At 35.1% G+C, this 15,555-nt stretch overlaps 1 protein-coding gene across 1 annotated transcript in view; it reads left to right on the top strand.

The window, feature by feature from the left end:
• Positions 1-15,555, top strand: part of SYT14 (synaptotagmin 14) — a 151,493-nt gene that overhangs the window by 97,281 nt on the left and 38,657 nt on the right. The window contains exons 5-6 of the mRNA XM_074351889.1: positions 99-370; positions 4,698-5,147. Of these exons, the coding sequence (XP_074207990.1) occupies positions 99-370; positions 4,698-5,147 (722 nt within the window). The remainder of the gene's footprint in view (positions 1-98; positions 371-4,697; positions 5,148-15,555) is intronic.

The raw sequence follows: 15,555 nt of genomic DNA, 5'->3' as shown, positions 1-15,555 counted from the left end.
TTTTAATCCAGTTTTTTTAAGTTATTTTCAATTATTGTGGACTGTACTGCATGTTGAGGCTAATTGGAAACAGTGACCAGATTCTTAATCATTATCAGGAAACTGCATTCAGAGAATGAGAAGAACACCCCCACTGGATGAATTGCAGCCACCACCATATCAGGATGACAGTGGTTCTCCCCACCTCTCATGTACACCCTCAGAAATTGGGGACAGTAAATGTGAATTTTCCCACTGCAGCAACAGTCCGAGATGCTCATATAACAAGTGCCCGAGTGAAGGAAGCACAGGTCATGAAATAGGAAGTTTTCATAATAAAGGATATGAAGAAGATGTTCCAAGTGACAGCACTGCAGTCCTGAGCCCTGAAGTAAGTAAAAGCATGTAGAATTTTTAAATGAATGGTATTTGGAAGATGATAATCCTGTGCGTCTCTTCTCCTCTTGGTCAGGTTCTATCACTATCTTGTCCTTTGTGGCTTTTGATACCAGTTTCTGTTATTGATCTAATCTTTATCCAGCAGATTTTTCAGGGCTGTCCCGACCACCCTTCAGCTCCACTCTAAAGGAGGATGGGTAGCCAGAAATGAGAGCAATACTTGAGATACTGAAAAGTATCTCCTCTCAGGTTTTAACCTCAAGATAGGGTTTAAAAATTTTTTTTGAACATTTTATACAAAACACTCTGGAATTACTTACCCGTTTCTTTCATCTTGAGGTTCCTATTTAGGTTTGTGTTTATTTTTTAAATTATTTTATTTGGATATTTTTACTATTGAGAGGTTGCCCTTTTATGTTTTACAAGTCTTTCAAAATAATGTTTTTACATTTTCATACCATGGAAAATGGAAGGGACAAATGATGCTCAGCTTTACTAATAAAATTTTAATTCATGGCATCATGCATTTAGGAGTGGTTGGTTGGTTGGTTGTGTTTTAAATTGTTTCCTTTTTTGGACCAAAAATGTGAAAACAACAATAAAAATAGATGTGTTAAACTTTTGAAGTCTTTACATGTTAAAGGATTTGTTTTAATCTTTCTATGCTGATGAAAACTATAAAGGTGCTTACTGTAGAGGTTTTTATAAGGCTGTATTTACTTTTAATTTTCCTTTTCTCTAAATTACAAGTTTTTGCAACTTTTGTCTCAGGTAACATTTTATAATACTGCAATGTGTCAGTCTTACTAGGTGAATTTTTATCTACTGCTAAAATTAAATAATGAAAGAAGAGCTATAAATAGAATTTCCTTAATGTTTTCCTTATATAATTTCTAGGAAAAGTCTTTGTCACTACTTTTCAGCTGTTTCTGATATTATTATGTAGTATCTAACTTAGAAGAAAATTCTACACTGGCAGTTTAAGGTTAATATATCAGCATTTTGTGATTTTCCACAAAGAATATTTCTCTGTGATCTATACCTGAGGAAATTTGCAATAACAATTTTGTATATTTGCAAATTGTATAGATAGCCAACAATTTAGCAGTGAAACCTGGATTGTGAAGTTAATAACAACAATAATAGCTGTCACCAGTTATGCCAGGAATTTTACTATAAGCTTTACACAGTCAGCTCATTTAATTCTAACAACCTCATCTTCAGGAAGTTGTTATTTCCATTTTACAAATGAGCACATTAAGACTCAGAATTTAACAATTTGCCCAAGTATAAGCAGCTCTTAAATGGTGGAACTGTAATTCAAACCTAGATCTACCTGACTGCAAAAATCAGTGTTCTTAACAACTATGTCCCTCGTGACCTGAATCATTGTGTGGGAAATTTCTACAACGCTCTGGTACCCTCCAAGTACACCTCCAAGCAAGCTGTCCCAGAGGACCCACAGACCAAATTAAGATGCTCAGATTACATTTGTGTGTGTGTATGCATGCATGTGTGTGTTTTAAACTACTTCAAATATAAAGGAAGAAGTAAGGAGCAAGGTAAGGTAGGATAACACAGTTAGGATGCCAGTGGGTACAGGTGGCAGGACCACGCGTATGATCCTGATAGAGATAATGTCCGTATGTCCAGTCTCATTCTTTCTGTTCCATCAGCATTCCCTAATTATGGCATGGTAACAGGGTCAAAAGTTGAGATTTGAACAAGGGTGCCAAGGGCCAAAAACACATACTTGTTTTATGAGAGAGGTGCAGGGACAAATACTCCTGGCCACCAGTGAAACTTGTCAACTAACCCACTAAGTAGACATGGATTTTGTCTGCAGTTCTTAAAAAAGAACACACACGGGTGACAGAGCTGTCAGCCCAGAGGTGGCATGATCATAGCTTGGGCTTTCCTTCCCCTTCCACGGGTGATAGTCATCTGTTCTGTCTTATTTTCTGTCTGCTCTATCTTTGGCCTATCTTGCAAGTTACTAACTTAGTTATTACCTGTATTTACCACATCTTCTGAATTCTGCCTATGTCTCAAATTACTCCCTTACTTACTATCTGTAGCTAACGTAGCCTGTGAGTTTTGCCCATATTTCAGAAGCTTTGTTAACTTCTTCTGAGTCTCCTCTAACCCATTTTTTGTGTGTCTTCTGTAGCAAAATTGAATATATTCAAACTACAGCAAATGCATGTCACATAAATATTTAGATGCTGGTAGCCCGCATTAATAGAAAACTCACTCTTAAGTTTTTTCAGGTTTGTTTCGCTTCTTACCATTCCTTTAATAGATACTATTGACCAAATAGAAAATGCTTATCTTCCTCTTGGTTTAATTCAGGATCAGGCTGTCTGAGAAGCCTGTCTCCACACACGATTGAACTGGGAGAGAGGTTTCAGAAGAAGTTCCTGGCAAAGAGCTCATAAGCTGTATTGATGACATGTTTGTTGCCAGCTAAAGGTCGTTCAGATTTTGATTGAGATCCCTTGAAAGGAAGGATTATTTTCTAATTGCCTATTTGTAGAAGATAAATATTAGCTTTTATCTGTAAAGGTCCCACCCTTTTAACCCTCAGCTTCATGAGAATTGTCAATGCCGAGAAAAAAATTAGGAGGCACCAAGAGAAACAAAATCTGGAAATAGCTTTTCAATTGCCTTGAAAATCTTAGCTGTCATGACACTCTTTTAGAACATGTTTAATTGAAAAAACAAAGCCATGTAATTAATTATCTTCAATTACCAATTATGAAATGGCTTACATTAAAACTTTTTGCTCTGAACTGTAAATTTAACAGAGTAAGAATATTTTTACCCCAATCTAATCATATTGCATAAAAAACTGAATTCTGTGAGAGTTGTTCCTTCCCCTGAAATAAGACTTGTGTCTTTTTGGTTTTCTGCTACATCCTCCTACCTAGTAGGTGCCTCCTACTGGCACCTAGTAGGTTCACTAGCTAGGGTACGCGTTAAGCTGCTATAACAAGGAGGCAAATACAATAGCTGAAAACCACAGAAGGTTGTGTTTCATATAACAACAGTCCTGGGTGAGTAGGTGTTTTCCTCTGTGACATCATTCAGGGGCCCAGTTCCTTCTTTTAAGTCACTCTGCCATCCCCTAGGGTGTTGTCCTAATCCACATGGTCCAGGCTGACTCAACATCCTATCTGTGTATCTGCTTGTGGGAAGAGTGAGAGTGAGAGAGAGAGAGAGAGAAGTTCTTACATAAACCTGGTCTGGATGTTTCATACAGAACTCTGTTTCCCTCCATTGGCTAGGGTGGAGCTTTATGGCCATACCAGCTGTAAGGAAGGTTTTGAAGTACAGTCTCTTGCCAGACAATGTGTTTCTGGGTAATACCCAGCTTTTTTTTTTTTTTTTTTTTTTTTTTTTGAAAAATACAGAAAGAGAAGACTGGGAGTCAGTTCAGAAAATTTTAGAAAATTATAAAATCGGTCCACATTTTAAATGAAAAACACTTACAATTTATTAAAATTCTTGAAGGGGCAAAGTGGTAGAGCTGAAAAGTCAGAGACCTGAATTTGGCACTATCCGTAACTAGCTGAAACTCCTGTTACATTCCAGGTAGTTAGACTATCAGGAATTTGAGACAATTCCAGGCAAAATGGGTACAATTTCTTTTAATCTTATAATTAAAATATACAGTTTCATCCTTTCTTGAACTTTTGAAAATAGTCATTATTATTAGAAAATAGTATGTAATTTTAAGTTCTCGTTAAAAATTGAAGTAGTGTGTGCTAATGGAAAATAGATATCTGACTACAAATATTTTGAGGCCTTTGTGTTTATACTTCCATGTTTCACATTTCCATTGATTTTCAGGCCTAAACATGTTAACATTCTATTACAGATGGGGGCATTTGGGAACAAATCTGAAAATGGGACCACGTTTTTCAACAGCATTATACTTTCATTTATGTTCTCTTTCTCTCCAGCCTAATACTGAGCTGTCTATTGTTTATAATGTTAAAAATGTCAGTCGTTTTTTACAAAAGGAACAGAGATAGACATTGACGAATGTATTTTCATTTCTCATTATAAAAACATATATCCAGCTTTCTCAAAATTGTGATGGTGAATATTAAATTCTGTTTATTATAAGGTTTTGAGTTTAACCTACCACTTACATTATTCTGTCCGCATAGAGTAGCTTTTCATTGTACTTTGCTGTTAAGTATTATTTTCTTTATTTTCATATCATCCCTCTAAAGAAATACCAGGTATTTATTTACATGCTGGATTAAATGATGGAATTAAAAACTGAAAACATTTAAATTTGCTTTTCTTAGGATATATCAGCTCAAGGATCATCTTCACAGCTTCCTAAACCTTTTGATCCTGAGCCAGAAGCTAAATATGGCACGCTGGATGTGACTTTTGACTATGACTCACAAGAACAGAAGCTTCTGGTAACAGTGACAGCTGTCACAGATATCCCAACATATAACAGGACAGGTGGCAACTCATGGCAAGTACACCTTGTTCTTCTACCTATAAAGAAACAGAGAGCAAAAACCAGCATCCAGAGAGGACCATGCCCTGTCTTCACAGAAACATTCAAATTTAATCATGTTGAATCTGAGATGATTGGAAATTATGCAGTTCGGTTTAGACTGTATGGTGTACATCGCATGAAAAAAGAAAAGATTGTGGGGGAAAAGATTTTTTATTTAACAAAATTGAATCTTCAAGGGAAAATGTCATTACCTGTGATATTGGAACCTTCTTACAATCATTCTGTGAGTATCTGATCAAATAGCCCAAATACAGTTTATGGCATGGTATATAATATACACAATTTTCAAAATCTGTGATCAACCCAACAACTTTCTCAGTCTATTTTTACATAGTAATCATACCTACAAAATCTCTAAGCCCTAGATAGGTAGGTATAACTTTTTCTCATCTATGAAAGTTGCCCTTGAAGATTATACATGATTTATGTATTTTGTTTTATCTTCACAGTCTAGCCCAGTGCCATACACATGTGCTCCTTTGTTAAACATTTATGAGATGTTTGTGTATGACAGCATCTGAACTCCTTGCAGAACTTACTGTTTTCTTTCTAGTTTAAAACTGGGTGATACTTTAACAACCATCTTATTTCATATATTGCGGAAATTATTTGCTCTTACAGGATATGTACTGCTGCCTAGGTCATAACTACCTTTCCAGAACTGCTTTGAAATTATTTTTAAAGGTTCAAAAAAACTCTGCCCTCATATACTTTCCACTTTTTTAAACAAAGATTTTGCAGTATTTCTGGGAGAAAACTTCAGTTTAGTACTATGAGCTGTTCTCCCTTTTCTGTTTTTCCCTCCAGGTTTTGATCACACACAAGTCAGTCTCTCCCTCCCTCCCTCCCCTTCCCTCCTCCCTCTCGCTCTCTCCCCCCTCCCTCTCTCTCTCTCTCCCCATATCTTTTTGTAATAATTTTTTTTATAAATTCCCGCAAAGCATTGCAAATCACAGGAGAGCTGCACTGTTTGTTTAAACCAGGGAGATACATTATGCCACATAGTTATTTAGATTATAAGAAAATCTGTGATATGCTATAAATGTAAATTTTGAATTATATTTATTCCTCTCTTACATTGAATAAGAAGTACTTATTTTTACATGTAAGTACATAGATTTGGAATAGGTTTGTGAATTAAAGTAAAGGTATATTTTAGGGTTGTTTTTAAGCTTTTAAAGGTATAAGTGTAAATCCAAGGCTTGAGGCTCAGTGAATTTATACCAGTCAGCACTTAATCTTCTAGGACCTTCATTCACAGTAGAACCATACCATTTTAGCTAGATGGTTGCAGCATCTTTAAAAACCAAAAGGTGATAGTAAATATAGTATATCCTTGTGAGTTTTTAGGATAATATTTAGCCTTTATTGGGAAAATTGATAACTTGTTTTAATTTTAAATTTCAGAATTACTGTTTGGGGGAAATGTCTTTTTTAATGATATCAGCAGTTTATCAGAGAAGAGAAAAAAAGTCCAAGCAATATTTCAGAGGGAAAAAGATAATTTTTAATACAATTGAGTATTTTTTAATTCTTACTATCATTTTTTAAACTTTCTCATTATTTGGTCTGAGTGATCACTAGTTAATCTGTGGAAAAGTCATTCTTATATGTAGAAATACCTGATTTATGTTACAAGAGAATGGATGTATCATCAAGAGGTATGTATTTGTTGTTTCTTTATTTGCTTTAAGTTATCTGTTCCCAATTCTGTATTAATTATATTCATTTCACAGAGGAAATGAAGCCATACAAAATAATACGGCTTTTTCCTCTGGTCAAGTCAAACTAAATAATTTCTGTGCACACCTGCGTTGCATGTATTAGCTTATATCTGATTCTTTATTTCTGCATTTCTGACAACCAGTATAATAGATATCTGCAGAGTGTTCACGAAAAGAAAAAGTGCTAGATATGTAGTATCTAAGAAACAACATTTAAATCTGAGCAAAACTATTCTACTCTTAGAGAATTTTTCCTCTGCATTGCCGTGCTTCTCAGAGGCAGTGCCTGTGATGAACTGTTGCTGTGTCTCGCCTTCTTTCTTTCTCCACCTGCTCCAAATTTCATTGCTTGTTTTTGGCTTCTTTGCCAAATCAACTGGCGTACCAAACTTGCAAGGTTACGACTCATAATCCTGTCTGTCAGTTGTCGTGTCATAAAAATGAAACACTAATAGAATGTATAGATTCTGTATGTGCTCCAGTGTTAATGTCCTCTGCTTTAAGTTTTTGTGTTTACTGTATAGAGAAATCCTGCGATCATAGATTATCCTAGGTGATTTTAACTCTAATTTTGTAAGATATAATAATACATGTGCCAGAAGTACTCTCAAAATTAAACGTTTATTCTTGTAGCTTTTGAATAATTATGTTATTGTTGTTACTGTTGTTGTTGTAAGAATATTAGCCTTTTGGCAAGGGAAAGGGTGTTTTTTATTTTAGCCAGTTCATTGAAGTATAGTTAATTTACAATGTTGTGTTAATTTCAGGTGTACAGTAAAGCAGTTCAGTTATACATATATTTTTTTTCAGATTCTTTACCATTATAGATTATTACAAGATATTGACTATAGTTTCCTGTGCTGTACAGTAGGTCCGTGCTGTTTATTTTATATATGGTAGTGTTTATATGTTAATCACAGACTCCTAATTTATCCCTCCCTCTGACCTCTACTTTCCCCCTTGGTAACCATGAATTTGTTTTCTATGTCTGGGAGTCTATTTCTGTTTTTGTAAGTAAGTTCATCTGTATTATTTTTTTAGATTCCATGTATAAATGATATATGATATTTGTCTTTCCCTGTCTGACTTGCTTCCACTTAATAAGATAACCTCTAGGTCCATTTGTGTTGCTGCAAATCGCGTTATTTCATTCGTTTTATGGTAATATTCCATTGTGTGGAATATGTGTGTGTACACACACACACACACACACACACACCCCACATCTTCTTTATCCATGTATCTGTTGATGGACATTTAGGTTGCTTCCATGTCTTGGCTATTGTTAATAGTGCTGCTATGAACATTGCAGTGCATGTATCTTTTCAAATTAAGAGTGTTCTCTGGATATATGCCCAGGAGTGGAATGGTAGGATCATATGGTAACTCTATTTTTAGTTTTTTAAGGAACCCACTATACTGTTCTCCATAGTGACTGCAGCAATTTACATTCCCACCAACAGTATCAGAGGGTTCCTTTTTCTCCACACCCTCTCTAGCATTTATTATTTGTAGACTTTTTAATGATGGCCATTCTGACCAGTGTGTGTGTGAAGTGATACCTCATTGTAGTTTTGATTTGCATTTCTCCTAATAATTAGTGATGCGGAGCATCTTTTCATGTGCCTGTTGGTCATCTGTATGTCTTCTTTGGAGAAACGTCTATTTAGATCTGCCCATTTTTGATTAGATTGTTGTTTTTATATTAAGCTGTATGAGCTGTTTGTATTTTTTAGAAATTAATCTCTTGTCTCTCACATCGTTTACAGATATTGTCTCCCAGTCTGTAGGTCGTCTCTTCGTTTTGTATATGGTTTCCTTTGCTGTGCAGAACTAATTTTAAGGTCCCATTTATTTATTTTTGCTTTTATTTCCATTACTCTAAGAGATCCAAAAAAATCACTGTTGTGATTTATGTCAAAGACTGTTCTGCTTATGTTTTACTCTAGGAGTTTTGTAGTGTTTGTTCTTACATTTAGGTCTTTAATCCATTTTTGAGGGGGTTTTTTTTTCTGTATATGGTGCTAGGGGAAGTTTTAATCCAGTCAGAAAGTGTACAGACTGTGGTTAAAACATATTTGAAGCTTAATTTTAGTTCATTTTCATGGGTAATAACAGAAAATAGAATTCTGTATATAAAATTGTTTTATAGCTGATTTTCCAGAAACTGATGAAATCAGTACATTGCGAGAAAAATGACCAGTATCACCAAAATAACTTTCTAAAGACCAACCTTGAGTTTCCTTGAGGGTTAGAATTAAGTTTAACATTAAGATAAGTGAATGATAGAAAATACATGAAGTGTTCAAAAGCATGAGTTCTTTCTACTGACTAGTTATGTAAGTTTGGATAAATTATCTAATCATTTTGGGCATCAAGTTTCTTGTTAGTAAAATGAGAGAATTAAACCAAATGATCTCTAAGGTTCTATCCATCACTGTATTTTCTGATTCTACTAATATGTACTGGGGGTAAAGTTAGGTAAAAACAGAAATGTTTAATATACGACATTTTGTTGTGGGCATTTACTATGTTTTCTTACTCCTTCATACCTTTTCAGCAACCTTCTAATGTCTGAGGAAGTTCCAGCTAACAGTCCCGCCTCCCTAAGTTAGTCTGTAGGATTCACTTTCCCAGTCTCACTGGTAGCTCGGGCACGAGCCTGTTACCTACACTCTCCACTCGCATTCACTTCCAGGAAACCTCAGCGCAGACTGAACAGAGAAGCAGATGCTGCGCTCATATGTGTTCTCATGAGGTTGATGGTGAGGAATCTGATATGAGTCAGTAGTAACTCTAAAATAGCTTTGTTGGTGCAGAAGTTGTGCTGGTACTGAACAATCATAAATAATAATTGCAGGAAAGAAAAGACCTTGGCATCTAAGTGTCCAGTAAGAGCAGCAGCAGATTTCCTCACCAGGTCATTTCTGCAGTATGGTTTTCACTTTTGTTCTTTAGAAGCTTAGCCATCGGCATGGTTCTCTAGTCATCCCAATTCCTTTATTTAATAAATTTCTGTTCCACTTAGAGTTAGCTTCCAGTGATTTCAGATAACAACCCTGGCAAATGTTGAAATAGCCATATGGTTTAATATATACTTGCTATCATCATTTCTTAAGCTATATTCAACAGTTAGAATGTTGTCAGTTACTCTTCTTACCATGGTGGATCCCTCTCAATAACTTGAACTTTTCTTATACACTCAACTTGTTCATGTGGCGCTCTTTCCTAGTACATAATCCCAAATACTTTGTTCACTAGCATTTTTGGTACCATATAGTAATCTCTCTATCACGGTTGTCTGGAATAGCCTCTCCCTTTTCCTTCCTCAAGTTTCATTTCTTATTCAACTTATTAAATTTATTAATAATATTATATTTATTCATTATTAGTTATTAATAATGAAACATTATTCTTTCTCTCATAAACATACAACCCTTCCTGTCCAGACGATACTTAATTTGTGCATTCTATGCAGGGTAGTCTGTCTAGCTAGAAAATGGGGACCTCAGTCCTACAACTGCAAGGCACTGGACTTAGCTAACAACATGAATGAGCTCAGCAGTAGATTCTTTGCCAGAGCTGCCAGATAATATCCCAGCCCAGCTCAAACTTTGATTCAGTCTTGTGGGACCCTAAGTAGAGAATCCAGCTGGGCTCATTTGGACTTCTGACCTACAAAAAAAATGTGGTGAAACTTAAGTGCTATGGGTAGAGGGTATTTAATATGTGCCTATATTTCATTAAATCTGGTTCCATATTATATTTCTATGTGAACACATAACAGTTACAGGAAATAGACATGGAAGTGGGGGAGAAGAGAAGATTCTCAGGAACTTCTAGACTTGAAGATTGGAGGTGGTGTAGGAAGAAAGAGATTGTAAAATATCACAAAAGCCAAGAATGAGGTTTTGAAGAAAGAAATACTCAACTTTGTCAGGTGCTACTGATGGGACTAGTAACCTGAGTGTTGAAAACTGTCCATTGAATTTAGGATGTGCAAGTAATGGGTAACCTTAGAGGGATCAGTTCTGGTGGGTAGAGGGACCAGAATCCAAACTAGAGTGGCAGTCATGTAGACAACTCTTCCAACAAGTTTGGCTGTGAAAATAGAGGAGGTTAAGGAAAGATGTTTCTGAGGCAAGGCGATATTTGGGCATGCTTAAATCCTAATGCAAATGATACAGTAAAGTAGGGGGTATAAGATAAAGGAGAGCTAATTGAAGATAGATATTAATTGATGTGTCTGAGATGAACAGAGAGGCAAAAATGTTACAAGTATTTTCAAGACATTTATTTAAATTGTAGTGGAATAAAGAGAGAAGTGAAGCTAGAAGGGGACTGATAGGCAGGGGGAGAAGGGTTAAGTGGACTTAACGTCTCAAGGATATCAAGGAACAGATGTGAGGTTAGTAGTTGAGCAAGAAGTATGGAAAGATAAGGGGCTGTGGTTAGAGAGAATATTTTCAGCTAATGTGATGTGATGATCAGGGTCCAGAGTGTGATAGTGGACATGGACATCTGAGATAGAATAAAAATTAAAATCACTGGAGATGGATACGTTGGTAAGTTGGTCAGGGGAGGCTAGGTTCTTGGATTGGTTATCCACATGGACATAGAAATCACAAAAGACGGTGGCAGAAATTGAAGTGTAAAAGAAGATTGAATCACGGATTGTTGTTCTCAAAGAATGAAGAGAAAAATTTTGTTCAGGGGATGAAGAGGAAATGTCTAGGACAGAATATCTATGAAAACAGGATGACAGAGCCTTAAAGGAAAATGGTTTTTCTTTTCCACAATTTTAGAGGAGTGTTGCCTGAGAAAGCATCAGAGAACTTTTGTTTCCTAACTCTGAGGTACTTGAAAGATGAGGGAAAAACCGGGACGAAAATTCTGTAGAGGATGATGTATCCTCAGGGAAGAATTGGAACTCAATTAAAGCAAGATGTTGAGGGTTCAGAGAAGAAATTCAAGTTCTGGAGGAGTTTATCATAGATCAGGAGTACCAGAACGCATGGTGAAAAGATTCTGAGAAGGGGCATAATGGAAGTTTGCATTAGTGAAGAAATACCGAGGACAACAGAATGAATGTTAAAGTGAAAGAGATTGCCAGATACCATCAGGGATTTGCCTTCATTTATATTATACCAAAATGTCAGTCCCAATCATAATCTGAGTCTACTTAAACCTCAGATTTCATTTGAAGCCCACTGTAAATGCAATCTTTATGAAAATTTCTTAGATTATTTCTAATATAATTTAAATTAGTAGATGTTACCTGCCTTTGTATACCATGTCTAGTACTAGTCATTGCTGTATAAATGTTGAATTGGGTGGTTGGGTGATTAGGTGTCTATGATACAAACTATTTCTGAGTTATTGCCTCGTGTTGGTTTTTGCAGCTAGTCATGTGTTTTCTTGTTATTGAACTTATTTTATGTCTTCCTTCTAGATTTTAAACACTTTGAGAATAGATACTGTTTTACTTACTTGGTATTTTTCATAGATTCTAGAACATAGATGTTAAATTGATTCATCATGTCCAGACAGACCTGATTATTTAAAAATTCTTACTAACTTCCATATAACATTATTCCCTGATAAGTATCAGTATCCTTAAAACAGCCCTATTAGGAATGTTTTATGACCTGGAATTCGGTAAGCATGCATCTCAGGATAATTAAATGGGAACACACCAGGAATTGTTTTATTTTTAAATGGTAATTGACCGATTTGGGATCCATATGCTCATACAAATTCTCATTCAAGAGTATAAAGCCACAGTCTCCTGAGCGTGATCAACTTTTCCTCATGACTTACTGCAATGATGATCTTATTTTAGATACTTGTATTTTGAACCTTTAATTTCTAAAATCCCTGTATCTTAAAAAGTAGCTTATCTTTATGTTAATGGTTGAATTAATTTAGTTTGATATTCACACTATTACTTTGATTTTTAAGAAAGTTAAACTATTGCTTATACTTTGAAATATGTGTTCCTCTAAGAACCATACTTCAGTTTCTTTAATTAGCAAATGTCTTTTAAAACTTATTTTCACATATTTTCATATTCACTATAATTCACCACTACCCTTGTCAATAAAAAATCTTACATTTTCTAAATGTAGATTATACTTCTTCATCATAAAGCAATTTAAAATAAACAGCCCATGAGAAACTAATGATCACAGTTAAAAGTTACTGCATCGAGGAGAAAGCTGCATGTGTGCAGCTCAGTTCCCTAGGCAGTAACAGTAATGTGAGCCATGACTCACTTCCGTATTAAACTAAATAGTTTCAGACCTATTTAGAGACAGCTATTCAAAGAGAAAGTAAGTGAGCATATATTATTGTTAGAGGGGAATAGCTCTAGTTTCACATGAAGAATTGTTATCAAATAAATCTTTCAGTGAAAGGAAGAAGCTAAATTAGAACATAAAAGGAAGCTTTTTGTTTACATCAGAGTCTTAATTTAAATGTTAAGTTTAAACTTGGTTTAAAAAGAAGTCAAGTTTAAATGTTAAGTCTCAAGAAATTTTGAACATGCAGAAAAATTGCATGGGAGAAACTGAAATTTCAGTGACTAAAACTGTTTATTCTGTTTAGGGAATGAAAAACATCAGACTTCTTACCTGGAACTCATTTAGTTGAACCATCCAGGTGCTAAACTGTAAACTACCAAGGACCAACTCATACTTCATTCTTGTTTTGTGTATTATTTTTTCAAAAATAAATCAGAAAAGTATAAAGTTAAGTGTAATAAATATTACAGGTTATAGTTTCCTTTCCTGCTGTATTTTATTCTATGTAATTAACTTTTCCAAGATACTAATGTCAATTGTTTGTAATACTAATGAGAGAAATTAACAAATGCTTTATGGAAAGAGAGTACTATTTGATCACTTTAGTGTGGAATAAAGATGATGACAAGGTAAATTTGGGTCCAGATGAACAACATATTCTATAATTAAGAACACCAAAATGCATTACATAGAGCAAGGAGGTAAAACCCTGTTCTCTATAGAAACATCATGGAGAGAGATATAACATTCAAATTGTGAATATTGGCTGTTTTAAAAAATTCTTTTGAAGGGTCTGTAAAGTGGACATCCTGAATACATACCTTCCTCATTACCAACAGCTGTGAAGGTATATATATTTTTTATTTTAAAGAAGTACTTTATTACATTACCATGAAGAGTTCCCTTTCTTCGAAAACAGAAGAGAGGAAGTCATATTAAAATACAAGAAAATTTGTTGAAGCTTAAGGGCGTGAGTTTCCAAATGAGGGGCCTGAAAAATAAATGGGAAAAGTCCAGACCTAGACACAATGTTGTGAACTTTCAGAACACCAGTGATGAAGAGAAGATCCTGAAAAGGCCTAGGTGACATAAAAATGAAGATGCGAATGCATCAGACTTCTCAACTACAATGTTAGATGCTAGAAGCTTAAGGAAAGTAGTTCTCCTTAAAATTGCAAAAGAAAGTAATTTTCACTGTATTAGGTGTTTTACATGTATTATCTTCTTAAATTCTCATCTTAACCCTATTATGATTATCATTATTTATCCCCATTTTACAGATGAGAAAAATGTACTTTAGTGACTTTCACTGTCCCAAAGTCACTATGTTGCATTTGATTGCATGGCAATCTGAAAATATTCCCAACATTTTCTAGTTTCTTTCCTGTACTTCAGAGGATTACATTTCCCAGATTCCCTAGAGTTCTGAATGCTAATCAGGTTCCACCAATTAAGTGCATTCGTGCATGATTTTCAAGGTGAGACTGAGACAGAGACCATATTCCTGCTGCTCCAGGCAGGCAAGTTCAAGGGAAGATGTTTTTCCCCCTCTAGCAACATTCTAATAGCTAGTTTTCAGCTTCACGGATGCTAAGAAGTAATTGCAGTGGCAGTGATGACTTCCTGATCCCTTGATGAAGCTAAAATAGTTGAATGTTTTTCAACTCATGCGGTATCTCCCCACCTTCTTGGTAAATGTAATAACTTCTTTGGTGGGTCAGTCTTTCTGTGTTCTTAGAAGTCATTTCTGTAGGACCAGCCTGGACTCTGCTCCTTCAGCTCTTCCAACAATTTTGTAAGCACCTAATTTCCTGAATTAAATCTATTCTTAAAATACCTAAGGTGATTTCTGTTTTCCTCGCAAAACCCTGACTGACGCAGTTCACAGTAAAGGCTTAGTGTTAATGTTAGAATCAGAGGTCTGAGATTTAAGATTTTAAATTTTCAGGTTTTAAAAGTTTTATCTAGGCAGTCCATGCTGTACAGAGACACTCAGTTATAACTAGGGTTTGATTCTAATTAAAATAATTTTAACATGTAATTTCTGAGAATAATTACATTAATAAAAGAGGTAAAAAGGAAAGCAACTTCCATTTACTTTCTTCAGTTTGAGTAGTGCTTCCATGTGCTGGGGACAGTTTTAAGCACTCGATGTCATTTAATCCTCACAATTACCCTCTGAAATAGGTAATGGGTACTGTTAGCCTCAATGTATAGCAAACAGGGATAGAAAGAGTAACTCAACTGCCTAGGGTCACACAGTTACTAAGTTGTGAGATTTCAATCTATCTCTCCGTAATCTGTGCTCTTAGTTATTCGGTACTTTATCATTACAGAAGACTAAATTTTACCTAGAAGAGGGTTGGATTTGTCTAGGAATGTTGATAGAACCAACTTTAAATTATGAATGTCTTTACTCCTGTAAAATTTAGTTTTATTAGATGTAATAATCTCTCAGAATCCCTAAAATGTCAAGATTGTGATTTTTAGGGAAGAAAAATACAATGTCAAATAGATGCATAAATGAAAGCTGGAAGTGCCTTTTCATCATTAACACTGGTATCCTGCTGAGAATATATCATAACCAAAATAATTTCATGAAAAA

The sequence above is a fragment of the Camelus bactrianus genome, chromosome 23, assembly GCF_048773025.1.
Source record: "Camelus bactrianus isolate YW-2024 breed Bactrian camel chromosome 23, ASM4877302v1, whole genome shotgun sequence".
Lineage (NCBI taxonomy): Eukaryota > Metazoa > Chordata > Mammalia > Artiodactyla > Camelidae > Camelus > Camelus bactrianus.
The sequence above is the reverse complement of the archived record's forward strand: the minus strand, read 5'-3'. Positions and strand labels throughout refer to the sequence as shown.